This window comes from Lonchura striata, chromosome 3 (assembly GCF_046129695.1).
Source record: "Lonchura striata isolate bLonStr1 chromosome 3, bLonStr1.mat, whole genome shotgun sequence".
In the NCBI taxonomy this organism is placed as follows: Eukaryota; Metazoa; Chordata; class Aves; order Passeriformes; family Estrildidae; genus Lonchura; species Lonchura striata.
In genome coordinates, this window is record NC_134605.1 from 17,054,359 (window position 1) to 17,073,513 (window position 19,155).

Here is a 19,155-nt window from a genome sequence, read left to right on the forward strand (position 1 = left end):
TCAGGGTATTTATTAAAATTAATTCAATTAGGAGATTAAATGAACTCCCTCTTAAGTGTTTAAATAAGTAGGGGGGATGCTTACAGATTAAATGTTGCTTACTAAAACTATTTCATTGGGGTTTTTCCCCTGAAGGCTTGTGGGTTTCATAATCTGTCACTTTTCAGTGTTTTGTCTTAACTCGGATACTTCTCAGTTTTGAAAATTTATCTATTTAAGAAAAATAATTAAGACCCAGCTTAAGTACCTCTTAACTCAAACGTTTCTTAGGTTGAATCATAGTGTCATAGCACTTCCAATTTCCAAACTTTACTCTCCCAGATAACTCTCCCAGCCTGCCATCTGTGAGCAGTTTATTTTGTGAGGTGGAAGGAAGCTGTTAGCAGCTCGGAGAGCCTGTGCTGGCACAATGTGTCAGTGTACTCGGAAAATGCATGATTAATGGTGTAATAACATCCAGGGCAGCACTTTCCCAGCCTACTTTCACAGCTCTGTCCTCCCAGTGCTTCTTTCAGTGTCCTTGTTCTGGAAAACACAGCAATCTTCTCTGATGGTTGAAAACAGCTATTTGAGCAGTGTAAACACTTGGAAGGGTTAGCCTGTGCCTCAGGGATTTCTGATTCAGGGCACCAAATAGATCAGAATGGTGTTAGCTTTTTAACACTAAAAGCATTCATTTGGAAAATGTAAATGGTTATAAAAAGGAAGCATGTATTGTATCTTTTATTCTGGAAACAGTTAATTTAAGGGTGCTTTAGAGCAGTAGGTTATGATTACCTTTTTTATAGGTGCAGTATAAAAAGTTGAGGGATGGATTTAGTACAGCTTCTTTCCAGCCTGCATCTTGAAAACAGGCACAGAACTACAAAAATCTTCATCAGTGCAGAGTGAGTCTCTTTTGGGAATTGTCCAAATGTATCACCTGCACAGCGACCGATGCAGTTGTTCATACATTATTTGATCCTAACAGTGCCAAGAGAAGAGGAAAAGGACCTCAGACAGTGGTAAAAAAATACACAATATTTAAAAGTGACTTTGTGTATTATTTAAGCAAGTGAAACAAACCAGCTCTGTGAGTCACTAGCTGCATTTAAAAATATTTACAAACAAAAAACTTAAATAAGGCAAACCCCCACTACCCTGGCTCATAAATGAGGTAGAGTCACTAATGGTATGCAATTCCTAGAGGCCTCAGGCAAAGTTCTTGCAGTTCCTGTTGCCATGCTAGGTTTGATGGCAGCTTCACTGAGAAGGCACTGCCCTCTTCACCATAGGAGCTGCTGAATTGACACTTTCCTCCCCCATCTAGTTCTGCACAATGAACAGACAAGATCATCCTTTACAAGTTTAACTTAACTGTTCCTTAACCCTTTTTGCTAGTCACTCAAAATGAATTTTGAGGAACAGAGTACTTCCACTGAAATGCCTGGCTTCAGAAGGTAATGTCTTCACAGCTTAAAGAATTCTTTCTGTTTATCTTGAGTCAACCAATTAAACCAAACACAGAGATGTGTATGGGATAGAAGAGGTAGATGCACTAGATCAGTAAGATGCAGCTTTTTTAGCCTTTTTAAATTTTCCAGTATCATAGCATGGTCTGTAGTTTTTCTCAGACTGATTTTGCCTAGCAGATAGGAACTGGCAGCTGGAAAGGGGAGGTAAGTATCTTGTACTGCAACAGATATTTCAAAATACCTAACTGACATGTCTTCAGATTAATATAAGTGAAATACAGGACTCTCAGATATGTGGATATCTAAGCTGCCTTTGAGATGCAGAATAACATTTTTGGTTAACCAGAAGGAATATGTTCTAATACTTAACAATCATTGCTAGGTTAGAGGAGATGTTCTAAATTTTTGTGGCTGTTTGCTTAGTGATTAGCAAAGGGAAAACAACAGCCAACATCATCCTTAAAGGTTCTTGGAGCCAAAGATTACTTTTAATTTTATGAAAGGTCACTGACCACCAAAAACAATAAAAATGAAAGGAAATAGTTTACTAACTTCTGTCTAGTTCTACATGTGAATACATTAATGTATTCTGGCTGCAGTACAGTACACTCTTGGCCACACATGGAGACCTAGACATAGGTTCTGCAATAGTAGCAATTCCTATATATTAACTTCAAAATTATAGTAATTAAGATGACTGAACAGCTTTCCTTTCAGTCATTAAAAGGAAAAGGGCATAAAGAAACATTTACAACAAACTTCCTTAACAAATACAAATAATGAAAACAGTGATAAGGAATAGCTAAGATCATAAAGTGTGTTTTATGTCCCATCTCAAATTTACATCTCTTGCACATCAACAGAAAAGACTGAGCATCTCTGTGTGTCATCATCACAGAGGAGGAAAAATTGTGGCAGGATGTGGTGCACTCTAAAGGACTTGACTTCTACACTGAAAGCTCAGCAGACATAAGAGCTTAGGGCCAGGTTAATAATCAATCTGGAATGTCAATGAAGTCCAAGGCACCACACTAAAAAGTAACCTTGGTATCTTGGTAAGCCATCTACATAGAGTGCATCATCTGCAGCTGAAAAGGGAGGCTTTGATTTCTGGCCTTAACACAAACATCAGATTTGTTTAATGTAGAAACAGGTAGTATCAGTTTGAAATCCACCTAAGGATGCTGCAACCTTAACCATTCCCACCAGTCTCCAGCATCAGAAGAGTGTCCTTCCTAAGGGAGCAATGAGCTTTGCATACTGGAATATTGCCTTACCTGTTTGGACACTGAAGACTTCACTTTCCTGAAAGCTTCTTCAAAGTGTTTATGAGAAATCTTGATTTCTCCTTAAAGAACAAAACATAATAAATTACTAAAATTGCAGACAAGTGACAAGCAAGTGACTGTTGCATGTATTTCAAGGCAGCATTCATGAAACCTAACTAACTGAATTCCATAACCTTTCTGGAAGTGAATCCCTCAAATTCTGCTGCTTCCACTTCTGGGCTTTTTTTTTTTTTTAACATAAAGTCAGTATTAAACTTCCCTGTTATTTAAGAAGTACTTAGAAGACATTTTGCTGTCATTCCAATTCCACTCATTTTCTAAGTAATTGGCTTCATTTCATTGTGTTCTCTGGCATTACACAGAAGTGATGAAAGCTTTCACTGCTACAACTGCCTGTGTTTAAGTTTATGCAAATTACCTTTTTGACCTTAATGCAGGTATCCACAGTAATTATTCCTAATAATAACCTTTTGAACAGGTTTTCTTAGTATGTTAAAACATAAGCATACATCAAATAAGTAATGGATTCCTCTGCTCTCACAAGGAAGTACCTTGTTTAATCTGGATTTAAAAATCCTAAAATGTCACTACATAAAGATTAATTACCAGCTACCACTATGCACAGGTACCAGATATGTCAGAAACACAAACTGTAGTTTTCTTTGGTGCATTATTTTCATCTCTTTCATTAGGTTGATTATTGCTTTTATTTCCACCTCTGCCACATGAAGTGGGATGTGCCAACATGAAAAAACTCCTTAACATTAATATATTTTGAGTCTGAGTTGAACAAAAATCTTCTCCTGATATAGTAAAAGACTAAAAAGCAAATGGAAGATACTAAATAAAAAATGAAATAGACATTGTCTAAGGTATTAAGCAGAACAGCAAATAGCCTATAGTTATTATTACCTGGGTTAAAGGTAAACATGAAGGTTAAATTTCACTGAACTAAACATAAAACCTCACTGCTCTGTCATCTCACTTCTCTGGAGCTCATGGTTAACATTCCTATTACTACATAAAGTTATACCTGGAAAATTTGAAGATGCAAGTTTAAAATATCAGGAATCTAACATATTTCCCCAAGGAAATGCTATTTACAGTAAGAAAAAGGTTCAAAGGTTCAAACTGGGACTTCCCCAGAAGACAGATAACTTAGACTGAGTCATTAAAACTCCATGAAACAATAAAATAAAGCTATGAGAATTTAATTTTGCTTTCACTTTTGTTTTTAAGCATGTAATTTTTAATCAAACTGCGACAATGCTACAGGGAGAGAGAAAATCTCCTGCTAAGTAGCAGACCTCTCACTGCAAGTAAGCTAAACTCCTCCACGTTTATTATGTGATAAAAGCTTGTCCAAAGCTTGATCATGTAGAAAATGTAGCTGTGAATAATCTAGACCTTGGCTACTTGCTTCAACACACTCTGTCTCAATTTCTAATGACAAAACCAGTTAGTCTGAATAAGTAAGTACAAATACTTTTATTGTTTAAAACCATTTCTATTGTTAAATTAAAATAATGAAGTCTATCAACAGGTACAATCTTTTAAAAATAAGACAATGTACTTAAAACTCTAAATATTAATTTGGAGTTTTCCTATTTACATGGTTCTTATCAAACAAGGCCCAGATCTTGCTTTACAAATTCAATTGCAAAGATGCAAAACTTTATTCCCACCTGTTAAACCACACTTGCTCTTAACTGCTTTAACAAAAAGCCTCATATATTCTGTGCTTAGGATCAGCCTTACAGACTGCAGGTGATGTGGGACCACTGGCTCTCTCTTATAAAAATTAGTATTATTTCTCATACCCTGTGAATTCTGTGTAACTAGATTTGTTTGAAGTAAATACACAGCATTAAGCTAAACAGGTGAGTTAGGATGGGAATGGGAAGAAGTCAATGGCAAGAAGTCTCCAGGAGCACATGCTGTTCCAAAGTTGCTGAGGAAAAGTTTCTGACAGAAACTGCAGAGCTGCTGCAGTAGGGTGGGTCCTACTCTGGCAGTGGAGCTGAAACCACTTTTATGCACCACCTTCAGTGGTTTGGAAAAGGGAGGCAGAAGTGAAACTCCAAGTTTGCAAATGACAGTGAACTTTTCTGGGCATTAAGTGCTGGCCCAATGATAAGGAAATCCAGGGGTACTACATAAAAGTGGAAATCTGCCCAGTTTTTAGGAATTTCCCCTACAAACTTCTGTATCTGGCAATTCTCAGATCATAGTGACTAACATGATCAGGTTGCCTAGGCCTGTTCAGATTAGCAGTAGAATTTCTGAATTCTACAAAGTATCACAAAAAGGATATCTTTCCATTTCACTTTCTAAAAGTACCTTCAAGCACCACTGCCAAGCGTTAAAAAACCACACCCCGATTTTATTCCAGAGGGAAAATATCAGGTATAACAAGAAGTTGCAACAGTTTCACAAGAATAGAAAGGAGCAGCCCAGACTCAAAGGACACTCAGCACCCATCCACAGCCAAGCAGAGCATGGGAGGGGAGGCAGCTGTGCGTGTCTTCAACAATGAAGGAAGAAAATCCCCAGTCTTATCTTGAAGATAAAAATGAAGAGGGTCTCAAATAAGAAACCAACTCACATGTTTTCATAGCAAACAGGGCTAACATCTTGTAAACCCATGGACAGACAAGCAAGCAGCTGCTATAAACATGCAAATCAAGCTGTACATATATTATGGACTTGCTGGCTGCCTACACATTCATGCAGTTGGTGCTTAGGCTGCAATCCTAACTGTGAAGGCTGAATGCAAGAGATGAACAGCTTTGAATAAAGTCTGCTATATTCTGAACAATTATAAAAATGACCAGGATAAACTCAGATACTACTACCTCACATCAAGAGTTTTAGCCAGCTACAACAAGCAAAATAGGTAACCAAGTCATAAAACAGGGAATACAAACACTGTGCTCTGGTAACTTACTGTTGCTAAAAACCAGATAAGATTGGATAGGTACTAGATCAAAAAGATTCATTCAAAGCCATTAAAATACCAGTGTTGCTCTTAGAAATTAGCGGCATAAGGAAAGCCTACAATATTTTCCAAGGACATAATCTGAAAAGTCACACTTCCATTTTAGCTTTGCATTTTGGCTTAAAGATAAAATAACAAACAAAATTACTGGGAAGAAATCTAAACAGACAGGCATTTTATAGAAAAGTTTCAATCTATAATTTAAAAATTCCTACAAAAATACAACTTAAACCAGCAGTTCAGACAGATAATAAAAGGACAGAGATTGTACTTGAATCAATTTATAACTCCCTGGTAAAGTGCTGGCAAGAGGCATTGATGAGCTAAGCACCAAAGATCAAAAGTGGCACAGATTTTCCCAACTGCTGGATATACGTGTTCAGTTACACAACACAGCTGGGTGCCAAAGGTAGGAAATCAGGGAATGTGCAGTTTACAACCCTCCTCCAAATACCCTCCTCCAATTACATGAGCATAATTAGTCTTTGGTAGTAACAGGGAAAATTGGCAAAGGAGTACTTAGTCTAGAAAATAATCAGTTTATATAACCATTTAACAGAAACTTTTCTTTAAGGTTGCAACCTTCACTTCTTTAAAAATAAGAATTACGCTGACTTCTAGCATAACCATTTTTCCTGTACCTTCCCTTACCTTCCCTTATGCGACTTAATTTTTGTATGGCTCGGAAGTCAATCAACCAATGATGTACAGCTTTCACAGAATTATGCTTGTCTCCAACTGTTTAAAATACTTTCTATTCCATTTATCTTTGCATTTTCAGTTAAGATTTTATTTTTAAATATTTCTTACCCTTCTTGCTTTGAGTATTCTGCAGGACCATTTCCTGTCTCAAGGCACAAATGGAAGCTTCACGCACGAGAGCTGAAAGGTCTGCCCCTCTAGGGATACAAACAACAGGTTATTTGGGGATAAATTTCAGTTATGCTGATGGCATATAGACAGATAAGACAGTAAAAATGGCATAAAAATTTGGTTGTGCTGTCACAAAGTTTCATCTTAAGAACACTAGGAAGAGGCCTGATGATTATGCAGTCTGCAGCCTTCATTATAGAGTAATGCCCTTCAGATTTTAGCCACAATTTAAGATCAAATTAATGAGAAACAAGGGAAGAGACAAAGGGTTGATTAATACTGTGCCACTTCTTGGGAACATAACTTCTTTTTTTATAAATTTTATGAAAGATACAAATTAAATCCCTCACCACTACAAAAAAGAGTTGCTCAAAGCTGCATCAATAGTAAAGTTAACATGCTCTTAAAATAATAGTATCCACAAAATATGGTCAGACCAGTTTAAGAATTTCTTTCCAGTTTTCCTGGAACTGGAACAGCTGGAACTTTTCACATGTCTTTTAGCTGGTGAAAGTCATTGAATCAAAAAAAAATTCAAAATCAACTCCCCATGCTTCATTTGGGGGTACTAGGCATAAAGTACTTAAAAATCAAAACCCCAACCAGATAAAACAAAAACCCCAAATAAACCAAAACCAAAGACATCAAAACCCACAACAAAAACCCAAACACACACAAAGCCCCCAAACTCAAAATACAGGTAAACAAAAGCATCAAAAAACCCACAACCAAACAACAAAATCTCAAACTAAAAACCCACAAATACCCCACAACAACAAACCAAACCAAAACCCCTGCACACTGAACAAAAAAAAACCACTGGACTATAAAGCAGTGAGTGAAAGGTGTAGAAAGGTGTAGAAAGAATGAAAATACTCTTTCCCAAGTAATATTGAGGCAAGCAGCCTGTCATAAACTTTATCTTTCACAAACTCCATAAAAACATGGAGTATTACTAAACTATTAACTAGCTTAAAGCTTTTTAAGTTTTATGGACCATAACTGCAAATGATTCTGACAGATTATGGTCATCAAGCTTTCCCTGAAGCCACACCTTGCTATTCCCAAAGCACAAGCTGAAATGGGCCTTTATGACTTTGTCAAACAGATGGCTCTCAACTCTGTGACAGAACAAGTTGGCTATGGCTGTTTAGCCAATTTGCTTTCATCACCTTTGTGTATGGACTCAACATAAAGAGGGCTCTTTGTTCCTCAGATGATGCAAGAATTATAAAATAAAACCAAAGAAAACAAACATGCCTCCACTGTTCTGTATTTGCAATGTAAGGACTATTTCAAATGAAGAAGATTTTAGCATCCATATATCCTATCAACTTCTTGGAAAAAAGCACAAGGGGAAGCAAAAAAAAATACCCTAAAGGAAAAGGTTTATCAAATTAAGAAACACTCTTAATAATACCAGCAAAACACAGCTGATCATGCATCAAAGACTGCTGGCACTGTGCATGAAGTATGAAAGGCAAAACCAGAAGATACTCACGTGTAGCAATCACAGTGCTGACTGTAAGCAATTTCCTCCAGGCTCACATCACTATCTAGGGGAGGCCGGGTGCCATCCTAAAGGAGTTGAGGTAAGGAAAAAGAGAAGGTAAGAAAACATTTTTTTTTAACATCTGCCATCCCTGAAGTGATGAAGTTTCTTTAATCAGGAATCATATAGGGGCCTGACAAGTTTCCTGCAATATCAACAAATATAAACATTTTTAATCTCAAACTGGCAAGAAGGATAATCAGCCTTAAAACCATTTAATTAGAAAATGTTAAGCAATGGTAAATTTTAACTTGCCACCCACAGATTAGATTTTCTCTAAGGAAATGATGGCCAGCCTGCCCCAGGGCATTGTAACACCAACACTATTCCATATGTGGGCTTATTTTCAATAATAGTTGGTTGCTTCAGCAGCTTGTTTAGCTGAACTTCCTCTAGTGTTACTGTGTGTTGAAATCAAACAGCTAAGTAATAGGCATGTCAGTTTAGTCTTACCACCTTTAAGACTAAATTAATTGTATATCTTTTATATTCTGGATATAAATTTTCAAACTTAGAAGTTTTCTATTTAGATTTCAGAGGAGTTTAGATAAACTGTAGATTTTTGGACACTACTTTTCCATATTATTACTGCTTTTGCCAGAAAGATTCTAGAAGTGGTTTCTTTTGTTATTGTTTTTGCATCTCCAACAGCAAAAATCTTAAATGACATAAATGGTATTTGAAACTAGCCAACAAAATTTCCAAACACTGTAAGCTTGGAGATCCTCCTGTTACCCTGAGACAACAGTAAACTATTATCATGATAGTACAGAGATTTAAGATGTCTTTTTGATCAAACAATATCTGAGTTTTGACACGAAAGAACGCTTTTATGATATAATGATACATTTCTGCCAGATACTCATTTGACAGAAATGCTCAAATTCAAATAAATATTTTCTGACTCCTTCAGAGGAACTCATATACTGCATATCTACAATACCTTCAAGAGAAAAAAATAAAATGTATAGTACCTTGCAAGTTAAAATATTTGAATACTTAACAGAGAGTGGAACTGTCAAGGACTAGGCAGAGTAAGGAAACAATCCTGAATGAATCTCTAACATTTAGAAAGGGAAAAAAATCCAGAACAGCACCACAACAAAAAGATAAAGGAGCAGCCTGATTTGAAAACATCCTGAGAGACACTAACCTGTAAACAAGGAAGCTTCATACAATTTCATATGGGATACTTTACTTATTCTTATAGAAAATTGCAAGCCAGAGAGGCACCTCCTCTCCTAAAAAGAAATGTTTTAACCTATTGCTTTGTGCAGCAAATACACTGGGCATTTTTACTCTCCCTGCTCTGGTGCCAAGCCCTGTTCAGCAGAGGAGCTTGATGCAGCTTCCAGGAATGTTTAAGTATAAAAGTAACTGAAACATGTAAAGACAGACTTCTCTTGCATAATGTGCATAATTGGGAATGACTGATTTGTACAACTTAACTGAAATAAGTCTTTCACAACAAAGCTTCAACCCACATTTAGACTGTCTGTCTTCCTGACAATCTGTGCCTCCCCCAGGTCCTTTTTCTACCCCTCATGGGTGCATTTCTAAGCATCCATGTTTTTATTCAGCCAGGATTCTGCTTCCACATGCTGTGCATGTACTCCTTGGAGATTCCTGGGAATGCATACCATCATTCAGCAGCCACTCACATCTGCACCAAACATTTTTTCTCTGGCCTTGAGCAAATATGTTCGCAAATTTTCACACTTCCTCACCTAGAACGCATGGATGAATTCTGACAATAAAGTTTTTCAATTCATTTAACACATTTTCCTCTCTTCCTACTCCATGTTATTCTTTCACACAACTCCTACACATCTTTAAAGATTTAACTCTTTGTTCACCACAAGGATTAGTAATCAAAATAATCAGACTAGTGTGAATTAAGCATGCATGAAAGCATCTTGCATACAAAAAGCATGATAAACAACATGATAACCAGTGACAGGATCCACAGAAACCAAGCTGATAAACACTGTGCAATGTGTTCTTGCTGTCAAGAAGCCCCATAAGCAGATAGAGTCACATCAAAGCTGATGTCAGCAGAAGACAAAAATATTCTGGCAGTGGGATAATAACAGGGTTACCACATCCCATTGCCACTCCTCTTGGTGTTATCCCAACAGGAAGATAGGATTGTAGGCTCAAAGATTCCCAGGAGAAGGGAGCATTTCAGTGACCTCACCCAGGATTTATGGCAGTAAATGCAATTCTGAACTTGATTCCTGATGGGAAACTGCAAACAGTTCTCCCTAACAACCAGCTGGTCATTGACAGACACGAATAAGCCAAAAGGTAAAGTGAGGAGTCACTACAGTTCCTTGTCCTCAGTGTTGCCCATGAGTGATCCTGCCCTTGCCAGGTGGGTTCATGTATCTTGGTGGCTACATATGGCTGTGAGAGTGTGAGCAAGGGAAACCAGTGAGAGTGAGAGAAATCAGCTCTGTTTGATCCACCTTTGCTCCAGTGAAGGAAGGAAAGCACCAAGCTCTGCTACACTGTTCCCCTACACCCCTAATTACCTTTAAAAATATATCTGGTAAAATAAAAATCATGATTCCTTACAGTATTCACAGATGTTACACTCAATTTCTCTCAACATATCATGAAGAACATTAAGAACAGGGTTTAAAAAGTATTAACTGCAGTATTTCTGTAAAACTTAGAGACAACAAAATGGTCTACTGCAAATATCAAATGGGGGAACACTTAATCTATTTTCAACCATGAAGTAATGCACAGAACAAATGAAGGGAAGTCTAACATCCTGAATTTTTAAGAGAGGTCACCCTATGAACATCCATTTTGGCATGAAAGAACAGGCTGGAACAAGTCCTCACTTTCTGAATTCTGAATCAATTATTGCCTATACACCACAACTTTAAGGTTATGCAAGTTTTATTACAGATACACTAAACAATTTCTGCCAGACTTCTCATAATGTTATCTTTTCTCTATAGAAAAGACTTTGTCTCCTTTGCAGCTCAAAGAAAGATCTGATAGAATACCTGGTCATAACAATCAATGTTGATCTACTGGAAAAAAGAAGGAAATATCCATGTTATTCATAATGCTTTTTATGATCTTTTATAAGGCCTTGACTCTTGCTGTGCCATAATTGGAGAAACACTCACAGAATTCTGTAATCCAAGTCCTTGAAGTGGCAGATTGTGCTGTCCACCACAGGGAGGACCCACGAAGGCACAGATTGTACATTTCCACATTTACTTTAACATACAACCTCAATCATCACAAGCTTCTTTTAATCCTAAGGCAAATTAGGTGTCACAACTACTGTTGAGCAAAAACAGATGGAGCTTGTGAATCATTCTGCTGAATGTCTGGAACCCCCCAAAAAAAGCTTACAAAACACTTCTAGGCCCATTACTCACTCAGATAAGAATCTTTAATTAAATCTGTTCAAAGTGTGACTATAAGGTCAGCAACTTCTATGTTTAACAGGTTTGCTTTACTCAACATTCATCAGCCCCTTGCAGTCCCAGAGCAAATTTAACAGCAGATGGGCTGAGGGATTATTTTTATGACCTCATGGAAAAGCTGAAAGTGTTTAATGAGACAGGATTCTGCAATTCTTTGTAATGTTTAATTTGTCTAACATCATTCCACCAAGCTTCAAGATTAAGGATATATTTCCAAATACTCACTTTGGTGATGGTCTTTAAAATAGCAAGTCGATCTTCAGGTGGTGGCAAACCCACATAGAGTGTTTTATCCAGCCTACCAGGACGCAGGATAGCTGGGTCAATTATATCTTAGGGAGAGGAAAAATAGAAAATAATTAATCCAGAAATGAGATACACCCTTGGGAACATCTGCACATGAGAAGGAATACATGCATATTTGTACCAAGACTCAAAGAAGCATTTGTGCCATGACTGAAGCTCTGAGCATTAAAGGAGCTGATTAAAAAAGTTTCATTTTTGTCAACAAGTCTCTAATACTCAATACAATTAAGCCACATCTGATTAATGATGGCTCATAAATACCACGTTCATCTCTTCAGATAAGAAGACAACTCTCTATTTGGCAATACAGAATTAGAACATTTTTGCTGAGGAATTCCATGCTAATTTTTAGCAGTTTCTTCTACTGGAAGGGACTCTACCCAAAGGGACAATGGTAAGTCAAGCAAAAGAAGCACACAGGGCCAATCACAACCATCCATATGCAAACTGAGTTTTATTGGTCATTTGTATTTCTACTACATAATGGTTATATGAATGGCAAACAGGAAACCCAGGAAAATGCCAAAGATAGCTGCAAAGTACAGAATTTGTTTCCCAAGGAGAACGACAGACTCCAAATTTATTATGTGTGGAGAAGAAACCAAATATTATCACAAATGTTTCTAGAAACCATTCAAAGCTTAAGTGCAACAGAAATGTGCAGCTGCCTTTTAGCACCACAGGCTGTGATACCAAATGTACACAAAGTCCATCAGGATATAAATACTGACTATTGGTATAACAAGAGCTACAGACATGGCATATAACCTGGAAAAGGCCTCAATTTCTGTCCATATTTCAGCACAAACTGCCTGCCTGATGTTTTTCAATGCTTCTTGATGCCCTATTTCCCCATCTGCCAAAACCCAATAATGGTATTAATCGCTGTGTTTCACTAAGGAATTCTATAGAGTCACCATCCCTGGAGGTACTAAAAAGACCTGTAGATGTGGCACTTGGGGACATGGTTTAGTGGTGGACTTGGCTGTGCTGGGTTAACAGGTGGACTCCATGATCTTTGAGGTCTTTTCCGACCTAAATGATTCTGTGACTCTCCGATATCCTACATGCCACAGTAACATGAGCAGCAAAGTCACAGAAACACTCACAGAAGATATAAAGAAATCTGTACTTTTTTACTAGAACAGACTATTTTAAAGTATGTAAATTATATGAATGTGTGAGGTAGCTACTGCAAGAACCTCTCCTAAAAGTAACAGTTGATAGTTCCATCTAAGTCTAAAGCTGGAAATTATCAAGGTCTCCCAATGAAGCTGCCAACACCCTGCATTGGCTCTGCCCCCCTGACAAAACAGAGCTCACAGACAAACTACTGCATTCCTGTACATTAACGGTGAAGGACTGGAGAAAGTGAAGCTGCTAATCTTTACTGTACAGATGTTTTAAAAATAACAGGCACCACCCAAGGCCTAAAAGAGCAACAGGGAAGTTAAACTATTGCTTTTTTGCAAATTAAGAAAGTTTGCTTAATTCTGTCAACATTCGAACTACCTGAGCCTACCACAGTATGGTCTTGATCCATTTTTTAAAAATGTTCATGGTATTGTTCAAGTTGCTCTCTCAGTTATGCTTAAAGGACAACTCTCATCTTTTTCTTGGACAAAAGCTTTTTCCCCCCCCTAGAATACAGCAGTCATGGGCAGAAACATCTATGGAAGAAAAATGCAGATGCTAATGTGATGAGAATGGTGAGGGAAAAAAAAAAAGGAACTACTTGTATTAATTTAATCCAGACCAGATGAAACAAGGGTTAAACAGAATCCTGCCATGGCAGGCACAGAAAAAAAAATGTTACTTATACATCTGTGCATTGTTACAGATAACATTTTGTCTTCCTTTTGACAAGTGCACTTTCCTGTTTTTGTGTTTCTTGTCACATTATTAGTAGATGACAAAGTTCACTCCAAGGATCTGTTACAAACACCAAAACAAATACTCTCAAGAGGGCCCAAATTACAACACCAGGCACTTGCTGATTTCTCCATTCTAACATTCCAAAAAATAAATTATTAAATAATATTTGAAAATACTAAGCTTGCTATGGAAAATACTATTTCCATTTTGCACACTGACAACATGGTACTTGCTATTTGTCCAACAATATGAAGACAGCAATGTGGTCTGAAGTTGTATTTATCTTTTTGTATGGAAATTACCACACTGCCTGCATTCAAAATATTACAACAACTGCCAGAACTAGATAAGCTGCAGTAATGGTAGTTTACAGCAACAAGACCACACCTAAGTCTGAAGACCAGACTCCTCATCTCCTTATGAATCAACTAATTTCATTCTTCTGGTTCAGACCTGGGCCTGGATTTCTTGAAAACTCAAGTCTCCTAACCCAGAAAATTAGTATTTACTCATTGGACAAACTCACTCATTAGATGCACTTCATATCCACAAGGTACCCCTTTAAGAGATTTCAAAGCATTCCACCCTGGTAAATCAGAACACCCTCTCAATATCTATTATCTTAAAACTTATCTAAACAGAAGAGAGTCAACTCATTTTAGATACATTTACCATTTTAATGAAATTAAGGTAGTTATTGCAGATACCTCTTTCAAAGCTTATTATTATCCCTCAAGTTGGAAGGAAAGTGAAGCATGGAAATGTGATGAAACACAACACCCCTTTTCCAAGCAGCTGTCTCACAGACAGAATATATTTCTACTGGGAGAAATGTTAATAATTTCCTGCCCTTCTGAGGTGGTCAATGGTGTTGACTGTCATTAGAATACAGTAGTATAATTTTCCAAATAATCTGACAAAATTACATGAGAAGGTATTTACAGTATATGCATTCCTTGCTCTGTTTTTGAGGGTTCAAACAGGCACTAACCTCTAGAGAATGAAGTCACAATTCAGTTTGCTACATTGCTCTTCAAACTACTGCAAATTCTTACAGAATTATTACATTCCATTGAAAACATCTGTGCATGAATTCCTATACAGTGACATTCTATTGTTCTATAGCAGAATCTCTTAATCCCACATTAATTTCTAGTTGATTATTTATGTCTTATCTCAACTGTACAGAAGCCCAGCACATTCAGTGCATACTAGCAATGACAGCTGTTGTGTGAGTCCATCAAACTTCTCCCATGCTCTCACTCCAGCTTTTAAAACTATATTTGGATACACAGGATCTAGGCCCTCCTATTTGTGATGTTCTGAAATGCAGGCTCAGAAGCCCTAAAAGTTCTGAGATTCCAGGTGAATGCTGTACTTAACTGAAGTTCCTGTGAAAGATTCACAACACTCAAAGGCTGCTGAAATGCAGAAATATAATTTGTGTGAATTAGAACTATTATGAAAGAAATTGTTCCATGCCTTATGTATTAAGTACTTTTCTTAGATCTTATCTTCCCTTTAATTCAGCAACATGTATAAACAGGTAAAAACATAAACAATGCCCAAACCCAAACTGTAACTATTGCTAAATACTGGTGATTATTTTTTTTATTGTGTTTCAAAACATGTGGTTCAGGTGAATAGCTCTAAAAAAATGAAAATAAACTTGCCAACAAAAATAGAACTCACTAAAACTAGGATTGTGCTCAAAAGTAACAGCAGAAGAGAAATGTTTCAAGAATTAATTTAGAAAAGTAGAGAAAGAGGCCATGAATAAAAGCAAGACATTATCACAATTCATGACCAGTTTAAAATCACTGTATTGTCTGTTTCCTCACATGACACACAGTTCCCTAGATCCCAAGGGAAATGCTGCTGATGTCTTGGTCAGCATTTTTCTAAGTTTATAAATGTTCAAAGCCCAGGAAAGTAAGAGGAGAGCAGAAGGCAGCAGTATCCCATCCTGAAATTCAAACTGGTAGCCAGAAAGTGATGGGAAATTACATATTCAATTCAACAGTGGTGTTTGGCAGTTGTGTAGTATTTACTCTTGAATTTGGGTAAGAAAGTGTACTGGAAAAGAATTTAATTATTCTGACTCATAAAGGTGCTGACAAGACAAGACAAGACAAGACATTTCTGCCTCTGTTTTTTTCCCTCTCTCTCTCCAAGGATACTGAGTGCTTTAAAAATTTAATCCTCTTCAGACAAAGTGTGACATTGATTCTGCATTTAGGTGGAAAGAGATTGAGTTTGGAATACTGCATCCCTACTAATTTAGAAGGAGAAATATCTACACAGGATATTCAAAGTCATTGAGTGCAAAAAACATTCAAATATCCTGCTTTTTAGGGCACATCAAAAGTTTTTTTCAGCACTGGCAGAATAAGAATTACCACTTGAAGATTGCAGATGATAAAAAAGGAACCAATCTATAGTGCCTACCCTTTTGTTAAAATGGGAGTTAAAGCCTTCCAAGTGTTTAAAGGCTATATGAAAGAGAATGTGGTGATTTTCAGCCATGGTGTATAAACCACCACCATTTCACAGGAATACTTTGTCCCAGGTGCCAACACCTCTCTGAAACAACTGTGCCAGGAACATACCTCAAGATGCCAAAAGTGGATGAACCACTGCTACCCTAACTGCAACTACTCCTAAATAACAATAACAATAATAGCAATAACAATATCATAACAATAGTAATAATAGCTTATGTGAGAGACTCTTTCTATTGTACAATAATTTCAGGTTACAATGCTGACAGCAAACACAACAGTCATGAACAGTACCAGCAACCAACTCTCAAAGCTACCACATATGCAATCACTCTAAAAACCATTTTCACTCCCAATAAATTATACTAATATGGATTAAAAATCATGAGATCTCACACTTTACAGCACTGGCTCAGTGGAAGACTGCAGAAGTTCTGCTGGGACACATATATTATTTAGATTTACATTACACAACTCCCCTCCCCAGCAGCACCTCTACTCACCACAACTATGACAGAAAAATCTTCCTTACAAAGATTTAAAAACCTTTTCAGGCACCACAACTTTAATTGTTTGGGGGAAGTACTTCAGTATAGTAGCCAGTCTAAGCTATGCCTGTCCAACAGGTTTCTGCTTGGACTTTGCATTCTTAAGGTGGTTAAGAGTGTGCTTTACTAGCACAGACTTCACTGCTCTCTACCTGCAGTGTGCTCCTTTCAGCTACCCAGACCACACCAGCCAAACTTCACTTGGTGAACACTGCCTCCTCCTAGGCCCCATGAACAGTGACTAAACTACAGGAGAGAAAGATCAGCTTCCCCAACTTAACCACAACTTCAGCAGAAATTGTTCTGATGAAATTTTATTTCCTCATACTGACAAATGCAAGTATCAAATGCAAGGAAAAACTTATGGTCTAAGCCTTCCCATAACGTTATTCATATACACAGTCCTTCTGAAGTAAGACATCCATCCTATCCAAATGGCACCTTCCAGCTGAAAAAAATAATTTTTTAATGTTGGTAAAACAACTCCTTGTATCTTTATCAAGATAAAATCACCAAAGTGAAGGACATAAATTCACCTACAAATTCAATAAATAGAAATTAATTGTATTTGATATCCCTGCATTTGCATTTTCTTTACATTTGGCATTTTTACCTCAAATCCCCTTTTTTCACCAATGCCACTGACTAATAATACACTGCTGATTTCATGCCTTACATATTTCCCAGCTGCCCACAAATATAAGCCCAAACTTCATTATTCGGTAAAGTTTTGTAATTTTAACTATTCCTGTATGGTCAAACAGTAGATCTGCCACTGCAGCTGAAAAAGGCAATAGTGACTTTTTAAAGCTGAAGGGGAAAAAAACCCCAAACATCCCCAAGTAATTCCAGAGGTCCTTTCTAACCACAAAAGGGTAAAAATTCACCTCATATAAGGCTTATAGAGAGGGGAATTAAGAAAAGCCTTATAGAGAGGGGAATTAACAATTGAACGGGTGTCTGTTTCACATATGCATGGAAATCAGACCTGTAAGTAAGCACAGAATTAGTGCATCTCTAAATCAAGGAATTAGGACAAACCTGGCATACATAAATATTTATATTTTGAAATTAACATCTGAGCAATATTTACCCTAGGCTGACCCTGGTGGAGCTGCTGGAGTGCTTGCACTCAGTTGCCTCCACCAGAGGAATCTTTAGCTCAGACCAGTGACACAGAGCAGCCCAAAAAAGGATTGGCCCCCTGCCCAACCGGCTGAGGAGGCACTGCAGGAAGTACAGCTGGATGTGTCCTCCCTTCAAAAGTGCTGGAATTGCCAGCCCAAGCTACCAGTCAGAGATAATGACAAGTCAGTAATTAGACATGAATTACTGAGAAACACTTCCAAATAGGGCTGCTTGATACAAATGCTTGCAATAGCACAACTAATTTAGGGAGAGATCTCCTTGCTAAGGCAACTTGATGACACTTCCACCAACACTCTTGGTACATCCAATTGCATCTATACACAGCATAAACTTATTTTCTATTCTGCATTGCATTAGTAAGCTCATGCCAGGAAAACCTGCCACTTTAAGTCAAAGAATCTGTACAAGCAGGTAGAGATTTAAGCCCCTACTGCTCATATTTCACCACATGGAAGGTTTGTCATGGTGCAAAGAATTTGTGACATAGGAAGATGTTCTTCCAACCCTTTGAAGCTTTTGACCATTGGGAAAAAAAACCCCACCTAACAGTTGCCTATCATAGATAGGCAATTTTTTCTTAATTTATAGAACACAAGCAATATAAAGTATTTTAACTTCCCCATCTTCCAAATTATATCCAAAATAGCCATGCTACTATTTTTCCTATTAAGCCATTTCTCAGCAAAACTACATCTTGTCCTTACTCAATACATGCAGGTAAGAAATAACTGTCTCACTGTAAGTAGGAATTTACCAAATACCTGTTCTAGGTGCAAACGTTCTTTCCAGTATTCTGGTACCCACACCAGTAAGGCTTTACCAAGACAGACTTGTAACCCTGTATTTAATTTCACTTGCAATATTCAGAAAAATAATCATAACTAAAGAAGTGCAATACCTTCACACTTGTTTCTTCCTAAACTGACAACAAATTCCATTATCTACAACCCATAGCTTCTACATGGAATTCAAATTCAGGAAAGACAAGTTTGTTCCTATGTATAAAACACAAGATGTGTCCATAATCCAAAACAAACCCAAAAACAGAGATACAAAGTTGCCTGTAAAACACATGATGTTTGTAAAGCAGTGTTTAGCTGCCTAATTGAGAAGGTGCTGTGGGAATTGCAAGAGCTGCCAAAAGCTGAAGAACCAGCA

The 19,155-nt window shown here is 37.3% G+C and overlaps 1 protein-coding gene across 1 annotated transcript in view; it reads right to left on the bottom strand.

Annotated features, from left to right (window-relative positions):
* Positions 1 to 691: 691 nt before the first annotated feature.
* NVL (nuclear VCP like) overlaps positions 692 to 19,155 on the bottom strand; it is a 38,345-nt gene continuing 19,881 nt past the window's right edge. The window contains exons 19-23 of the mRNA XM_031504195.2: positions 11,844 to 11,950; positions 8,116 to 8,192; positions 6,552 to 6,640; positions 2,732 to 2,802; positions 692 to 963 (exon numbers count right to left, since the gene is read on the bottom strand). Coding sequence (XP_031360055.2) covers positions 919 to 963; positions 2,732 to 2,802; positions 6,552 to 6,640; positions 8,116 to 8,192; positions 11,844 to 11,950 — 389 coding nt within the window. The 3' untranslated portion in view covers positions 692 to 918. The remainder of the gene's footprint in view (positions 964 to 2,731; positions 2,803 to 6,551; positions 6,641 to 8,115; positions 8,193 to 11,843; positions 11,951 to 19,155) is intronic.